Source organism: Fusarium odoratissimum (genome assembly GCF_000260195.1).
Source record: "Fusarium odoratissimum NRRL 54006 unplaced genomic scaffold supercont1.79, whole genome shotgun sequence".
Taxonomy (NCBI): Eukaryota; Fungi; Ascomycota; class Sordariomycetes; order Hypocreales; family Nectriaceae; genus Fusarium; species Fusarium odoratissimum.
Genome location: NW_022158795.1, coordinates 50,016 through 58,217, shown reverse-complemented (window position 1 = coordinate 58,217; position 8,202 = coordinate 50,016). Strand labels below are relative to the sequence as shown.

Below are 8,202 nucleotides of genomic sequence, written 5' to 3'. Positions count from 1 at the left end.
TTATATAATAATTATAAAAAAAATATAATAAATTAAATTCTTATAAAGCTAAAGCTAATATATTATATTAATATAATATAATATAAGTAGAATAGTTAAATAAGTTATATATTATAAGGTAAAAGGCTAGGCTATAATTACTTTATAAGTAATTATAATATATTAATTACTAAAAGCATATATATTATTAAACCTATTATTATAAATACCTCGGTCCCCCTATATTAGTCACCTGGCATAAGGTTAACTTTAGCTTCCGTTTTAATTCAAGCAGCTATGGGCATGAGGTTGGGAATGTGTTCAACAGCTCCATTTTCAGCATCTAAAATGCCGTTTCTGAGTATTATTCAAAAATTCTGATGCTTTCAGGGGAGTCGAGGCTGACCAACTCTATTAAATGAACTTGGTTATTGCCTAAGACTCTGCTTGTTCTATTGTTCTGCAAGGATCCCCACAACCCACAAACCAGAAGCCAGGGTTTGCGGGGCAGCATGCGGGACGGTGGTGTAGTTGTGGGGCCCTAAGTGCTCCACGATCCTATGGTATGCTCCACGGTTGCACCACGAAAATGTTGCCATAATTCGTATGAGCCCAGTTTCAGAAGAAAGTCAAACTTAGAAGAAGTATAATCCTGTGATAGTGCCCCCTCAGAATATCTGGTTCAGTGGTAACCTGCTCTATGACCACATAATACTGTTCTGTCGAGTCTCCATGCGATCTCTACCACAAGTTTCTCCCAGTCAGATTCAGTATGCATATGCTGAACTGAGATACTGAAGCAACATTGTTGAACGCTGATGATTTCCGTAATGTTGCTCTCTCAAACAAAGGACAACGCAGGTACGCATTTGCTGGAGACCTAAATGGGGCGTTCCACGCAGGAACCATCCAGTCGTGGTGCGTATGACTTTTTAGTCTGAACGAACCGACCAACTTTCATATCACGGCTACAATCCACACTTGCGCGTTGCTTTAAGAGGATATGTATAAGATTTTCCTCAGACTTTCTTAGCTCTATATAACATCATATTTCACCTTGTTCACCAGCGTTCCGACTTTCTCAATCTGTATCTCAATCTGGCTTCCAGCCTCCAAGCTGACACGTGGCTTGTGAAAATATCCAATACCAGCGGGCGTACCAGTCAACACGACTGTTCCTGCTTCCAATGTCGTGCCCCGGGAAAGGGAAGAAATTTGTTTCCTGACAGAAAAGATCATGTTCTTTGTGTTGCCATCCTGTACTGTCTGACCGTTGTAGATGGCCTTGACACCAAGGGTCTGTGGATCATCGATGACAGAGGGGGAAACAAGCACTGGACCTAAAAACTTATTAGTGACCTTTTATGAGGCATCGAATGCTCCAGAAGCACACCTATTGGGCAACTGTTGTCAAGACCTTTCGAGAAAGACCATTGTTTCACCGCGAGCTGGAGGGTTCTGGCCGAAACATCATTCGAGGCAGTGTATCCAAGGACGTACTCCAGCGCCTTGTCTTCAGGAATGTCTCGACCAGTTTTCCCAATTATAACACAAAGCTCAGCTTCGTAGTCGCTTGTTCCGTCTTGGGCGCATCGTGGGATGGTGACTGCTGCCGGATATGGGCCTGTGAGTGCGAACCGAGGCTTTGTGAAAACTTCGAGCTCGTCAGGAATCGGAAATCCTCCTTCCTAGGTCAGAGTTAGTATATGTGATCAAATGCGACTGGAGTGTTTGTATAATCCTTTTGCACTCACCTCAGCGTGATCTTTGTAGTTAAGCCCGAGGCACCTGATGTAATTGCACTGCTCTCGGCTGACTGGCGACAGCAACTTTGCGAATATCTTTATTAGCCTCTCATGGGTATTTGGGATCGGTTTGTAACGTACGTGATCGACAGTGAAGATGTTCTGGGTAACCGTACCATTGAACACATCTCCATTTATCAAGAAGGCTTTCACCTCGACGCCGTTCAGGCAGTCGATTCCCACGTCTCGTGAAGTATCGACTAACTGTCCAAGATGAACTTGGCCATCCTCTACAGCCCTGAAGCGGATCAAGTGAGTCCAGTTCGTCATTTTGGCTCTCAGTAAATGATAAATTGGCTGCTATTGTCCTGCTGATTGTTGTTCGTGTTGTTTCCGGCAGGGAGTTGATGTTCTCCGTCTTATTTACATACTACAGCAGATCTTTCCCCGCCGCAGTTCCCCGCTTGCCCCGCAAAGTCACCCACAACAGTCAACCATGGGGCCCCGCAACAGTCAACCGTGGGGCCCCGCAATATAGAGATGAAGCGATGTATGAATTTGTGTATTTCAAGAGGACGTTGTCGTCGAGCTGAATCAAATTTGCTGTTCACTCAGCGATCAGCCATGGTAGAGAAAGATTTACCCAAGACGACCGACATAATTGTCTGCGGTTGCGGACCAACTGGTGCTATGGTGTCAGTGCTCCTAAGCCAGTATTCCATACCCCATGTTGTTCTTGAAAAAGACTGTGAGGTGAATGCAGACCCCCGCGGAATCGCTTTAGACGAAGATGGTATCCGCTGCCTTCAAGGTTGCGGGATATACGATAAGATATTCACAGAGATCGGCCAGTGTTAGTTTGCCAATTACCGCCATCTTCTTCTATACAGCTTGCTCACCCCATCTTCAGGTATGGGTAATTTTAGGTTTATCGGCAAGGTGCATCATGACCTGAGCAGAAAGCCGTTTATGATGATGGATTACAGCACGGTATGTTGAAGGGCACATCTTTCTGACTTCCCCGTGGCCAGATTCGAGTTGACTAACAACGACATATAGACGGAAGGAGGTACTGGCCATCCAGGTTTTATGTGCCACAAGCAGCCTTGCATAGAGAAACACCTGAGGTCTCGAATAACGACCATGGGTGTAGCTGAAATGCATCTAGGCGCGAGCGTCACATCTATATGGGAGGATAAAGATTGGGTATATGCGCGCTACACTGATACATCTAATCAATGCCATACCGTCCGGGGCAAATTCCTCATCGGCGCTGATGGCAAGACTGGTTTCACGCGTAAGAGATACTTAGAACCTCGGGGTATCACGCTGGATCAGGCCAGGAACGCACCATACGAGAAAGAATGGGTTGCGCTCAACTGGAAAATTTCCCTTCCCACGCCCACAACTCACCCCAAATTCCCCCTCTGGGAGAAGGGGTACACCCCCCAGCAAGTCTACGATGAATTCTTTCCTAAAGACTTTAGATTCATGTGCAATCATGCTCGGGCCGCAGTTTGTGGACGCTTCGGTCTCGATAGTGACAGACTTTGGCGTTTTGAATTTGTTGTCCTGCCCGAGGAAGATCCTAACGAGATGGCTAAGCCGCTTCAGATCGCTAAGGTCGTCTACCCTTATCTGACTCACCCAGGCAGCCGGTATGGGTTGGAAGTGGAGCAGATTATGTATCCTCTGGACTGTATTGAAGTCCTTCGCTGTCGCCCCTTTCGGTTCTCGGCAAGAAGCTGCAACAAATGGTCACTCGGTCGAGTTGTGCTGTGCGGAGACGCCGCACATGTATTCCCACCGTTTGGTGGCCAAGGCATCGCGTCGGCATTTCGGGACGCCGTCTCGCTGGTATGGCGTCTTCGCATAGCGATCAGTTCTTCTACTGGGGGCCAGGAATTGGTAGACTACCAGAAACTGCTCCAAGGCTGGTATTCGGAGCGAAAGCAACAACTCGACAAGTCCCTTTTATCCACTGTTGAGAATGGAGATTATGTCACGGAATCTAGCAACGCCAAGGTCTTCATACGTGACTGGTACCTCTGGCTCATTCAGCTCATCCCAAGCTGGAAACACTGGCTGCAGCTTGGAAATCGCCGCGATGGGATGATTCGGTACCAATGGCAGGAGGGAATGGGAATGGCGTTTTTGCCTAGACTTGGCGGCGGCAGAAACTTTCCCCAAGTCTATGCAGTTCGCATTACAAATACGCCACAAGATGAGCAGGTCTTCTTCACCGATGACATTATTTTCAGTCCCGAGAAGAAGGGCCTTTTTCAAGTAGTTGTGATACTACAACGCCTCAAGAACGCCGGCGAAATAGAGACGGCCCTACACGGCCTCCAAGGCATATCCAACGGAGCCCTGAGGGATGGCGAAGCCACAGTCTTCGTTGACAATACTCGGGCTGCTCCTTGTGATTTGGAGGGCCGGCACATCTACCGGGTTGCTACCGCTGCAGAATTCGCTGACAGCCCAGCCCTAATCGCAGGAAGGCCCGAGCCTAAGGGCTATGATCCCCATCGCATGTCAAAAGAAACTAACAACAATACGTTTGTTATTCTGCGCCCTGATCGATTTGTTTTCGCGGCCTGCAATACAAGATCTGACTTGATCCACGCTGCTCAGATGCTTCGCAAACTTGTTGCGGCTGGGACATTGTAGTATAGGAGTATACTTTTCTGCGTCAATAGTAGCTTCTGGTTTTTTTAAACATAACATCTTTAAATTGTAATAGCCCTAAGCCTTCAGCGCATAGAAGTGTAGAACCTTGACCTCTGTATAATTGTTATCTTTTTATCTCTTATACTTGCAAAGTTCTCTGTGCTAATTTAAGCTCTTAGCCATAAGTCTTAACTGCAAATAATATATCTAGCTTACAATACAGATATTATATCAAAATGCCGAATTAATTACTATAGTATAGAGCTAATATAAGGAAAACCTAAATTACAACTCTTTAAGTGGCCTTAAAGGTATATAAGGTAATACCTTTAATCCCTTAGCTAAGAAAGGTTAACTTAATATTATAAAAACCTTAGATTTTTAAGATAATAATTCTTATACTGAGAATAATATTTTTCTATTAAAATTACTAAATTAAATAAACCTTTATAATTATATATATAAATCTATAATTATATCTTTTATTAAATAATAATATAAGGCTATATATAAATTTATTTTTATATAAAATATAATTAGCTTAGTAATTAATTTCTTATTTAGTTGGTTTTTTTTAATTATAGAATTAAGACTTATATAACTACTTAAAATAAATTACTTATAGGGGTTGTTTAATTACCTAGTAATAAAAAAAGGCCTTATATAAGACCTTATATAAGTTAAAGAGATTAATTAAGAAAAAGAAAGAAAAGGCTATATAGCTAATTAGGGAAAATCAGGCCTAGATTATATCCCTAATTAATTTATAAATAGCAGTTTACAAAGGGTATAACTATTATAGAGGTTATAATACAGAGAAAGCTCTTATAACCTAATTATATAAGTTAATTAAAGGTAATATAAATTAAATATATTTAACTTCTAGGTAAGGCATATAGCTTTTAGATTTACTAATAAATACTAATATATAAGGAAATATTAACCTAATAAAGCTTTTATAATAATATATATATTAGTGCTGCTAGGGCTAAGAACAAGGTTAAAAAGAAGGTTTAGGGTAATTAGAAGATCGTAGCGGTATTGAGTTTATGACTTAGCCATAAGGTTAGCAAATACACTTCTGCTTTAACACAATGCTCTTATCCTTGCTTCCATAGTAAATGTACTAGAACGACCGTAGCTTATGCCTATACACTCTTAGTACCAGTCAGCCGGTGCTAATCGTGCGCTTAGCGAACTTGCAGCCCAGTTTTCAAACGCCATGTCACATCTCCAAAATAATGTAGTACGGGATTTAATACTGACAAGCAAGTGTGATGATGACTTGACAGTATCTAGAACTACACAAGGCCGCATCATAACCGTAGAAGCCCCGAGATTGCAATTGAAGTCGACCTGCCCCGGGTCTTCTCTTGTCACCGCTTCTAATCTAAGAATGCCTTTGGCACCTCAGGACCCCAGACCGCCAAGCTCTCATTGCCCGCGGGCAAATGTCCAATGGGCGTATCTTGGTTAACTAAATCCCCATCTGCATAGTGCTCAATCATGTTGCCCGTTGTGTCCCACCAGTAGTCAAAGATCTGGCTTCCCAAGATATGGCGACCGACGCCCCACACATTTTTGTATCCCTTCCCGGCAAGCCATTGATGACCCAGCTGCTGCGTATCGAAATCGTGAATCTCGAATGAGCAATGATGAACGTGCGATGTCTGGCCTTTGCTCAGGAAGATGGTATGATGATCTACATAGTCGTTGCCTCTATCAATGTGGGCGAATACAGCGACTTCCTGGTCGGCGCTGTTCTCACCTCGGACATAGAGCAGGTCGGTGGGTACAAAATTGAAGTTACGAGTATACCAGTCGAGCTGCTCGGTGAAGTTTCGTACGCAGAGGCCGTAGTGACCAAGCTGTTTCGTTATCCTCGTTAGCAGGATGCGCAGTCAAACTAAAGTGTGTGATGTTTGTGTTCAAACCTTGTGTACCGCAGCTGGCCCCTCATCAAAGCGCTGAAACCTTCTTCTGCGTGGCTTGTCGGCCTCGAAATTGACGATGAGCCTCTCAGGCATCTTGCCTGCTTTTGCTGGCTCCTGGCCATGGATAAAATTGATCGGAACCCCTTCTGGGTCGTAGGCGGTAACCATAGCGCCACCACCAGGGGCGTCATCGAGAGGCTGGATGGGGCCAGCTCCTTCTAGCTTTGAGGCCTTGACCAGATCATTGTACGTCTCCACCTCGAATGTCCCGCCGAGGAACTTCTTGGGTCCCTTCTGTGCATAGTAGACGTACTGGTCGACCCCATATCCCCGGAACCACACACAGTCTTCGGTCTCCTTTACAGCACGCATGCCAAAGTCGTGAAGAAACGTGCTGATGCCCTTTAGGTCGGGATGCTGGTATCGCATGTGTACCAGTCTGACGGTACGGATCTGCTGCGACAGATCAATGCCACGCTTGCGTCTCCACTCAGCGATGCTCTGTCCATTAGGACCGTTTGCTTCTGTATCTGGCACAGACGCCCCAGCATTACAGTTTGTGAGAGTCGAGCGCTTTAAAGCAATTGTTAGCGCGTGTGGCTGCCTGACAGAAGGTGGAAGCATACGTACACCGTTCATTGTAAGTTGTACAGTATCTCTATAAAAACCTCCGACCTGTGATTTTTTTTTCGAATAGGGGCCGTGACTTTGCTGAGCCAGGTAGGTGATATAACCGGATTCATTCACTGCATATTATAGCCATCTACGGCGCGCAATCGTGGAGCAGCCACCGCGATATGTTCCCCACAAAGTTTGCGGGACTCTTCATCTTCATTTGCGGGGCGGTTCCACTACCACTTTCAACTCTCCACCGTATCCCCGCAATGGGCTCAAGCCGCTATCGTTAGATGCGTGAACGTTGAAGATAACCGTCTTGCGTGTACACTGTCTCGTGGCTTCTCACATGCTTTCATCAAGGGCGCGGGTAGATAACCTGAGCGACAGTAGTTATGAACATGGGCTCGAGTGTTTTAGGAACGCAGGTGCTTGTCAAGTCTGGCCCAGAGAATTACAGGTGAAGAGTGGCTGCGCTGAATCACGAACGTCGGTCCAACCTTATTGTCATTAAGCTCATCCTAGAAGATAACCATCTCAATTACGTGTTTGTTCATCTCACTTTGAGGTGCAAACGCGACATCAATAATACCCGTTTCTCGGTTCAGATTATATCCAGGGTAGTATTCGTGGCGTTTGAGGGGCTGTGGGGAAGCGGGCATGTTCCTCCGTATATACATGTATTTTTCGTCCAGGGGTGCTATTACCCGTTGGCTTGAGTCGGGGGGAGGCCAACTAAGCAAGCTTAGTTGGGCCTAAAAAGGTGGGACGTCACAAAATGTATGTTGGGACAACCTCCGCCGGCTATTGCAAGTTTTATTAATTTTATGTATAATTTTAATATAAATCTAGACGCCAATTAGTAAAAAAAATAACATATTTATCCAAGTGTATTATACTATCAGACCCTAACCTCAAGGCTGCTTATGCAGTGGTTATTTTATATTAATAACTCTAAAACGGCCTTTTATAAGGATTATCCTAAGCTTAATATATCTGTATTAAAGGCAAAGTGTTATAATTCATGCCTGTCGCAGCACTGTAAGGCTTTTACAAGGCAGCTGTAGTATGTCTATAATTGCCTGCATAGCAATTATGGCCTGATCTTTCGCCCTGTAGTTTAACAGCTTGTATAACTATTATAAAAGGAAATGGCCTACTTTAAATATAAAGCTATAGGCATAAAGGAGATAAAGCAGTGATTTAAACTTTAATAGTTAGGATTTTAAACAGGAAAACTACACTATACTAGGTTCATG

At 44.2% G+C, this 8,202-nt stretch overlaps 3 protein-coding genes across 3 annotated transcripts; 1 reads left to right on the top strand and 2 right to left on the bottom strand.

Moving 5' to 3' along the window:
• Positions 1 to 1,014: 1,014 nt before the first annotated feature.
• Positions 1,015 to 2,096, bottom strand: FOIG_16406 (uncharacterized protein; the record flags this gene model as incomplete). Its single annotated transcript, XM_031217847.1, has 4 exons — positions 1,866 to 2,096; positions 1,734 to 1,808; positions 1,373 to 1,667; positions 1,015 to 1,319 (listed from the first exon to the last, which is right to left on the bottom strand). Exons 1-4 carry the CDS (start codon positions 2,052 to 2,054, stop codon positions 1,015 to 1,017), a joined length of 864 nt encoding a protein of 287 aa, XP_031052453.1. The 5' UTR covers positions 2,055 to 2,096.
• A 252-nt stretch (positions 2,097 to 2,348) lies between these two features.
• On the top strand, positions 2,349 to 4,394 carry FOIG_16405 (uncharacterized protein; the record flags this gene model as incomplete). The annotated part of the gene is made up of 3 exons (XM_031217846.1): positions 2,349 to 2,577; positions 2,635 to 2,714; positions 2,784 to 4,394. The coding sequence occupies 3 exons, from the start codon at positions 2,349 to 2,351 to the stop codon at positions 4,392 to 4,394; spliced, it is 1,920 nt and encodes a 639-aa protein (XP_031052452.1).
• A 1,385-nt stretch (positions 4,395 to 5,779) lies between these two features.
• On the bottom strand, positions 5,780 to 6,967 carry FOIG_16404 (uncharacterized protein; the record flags this gene model as incomplete). Its single annotated transcript, XM_031217845.1, has 3 exons — positions 5,780 to 6,262; positions 6,329 to 6,901; positions 6,959 to 6,967. The coding sequence occupies 3 exons, from the start codon at positions 6,965 to 6,967 to the stop codon at positions 5,780 to 5,782; spliced, it is 1,065 nt and encodes a 354-aa protein (XP_031052451.1).
• Between the last annotated feature and the right edge of the window lie 1,235 nt (positions 6,968 to 8,202).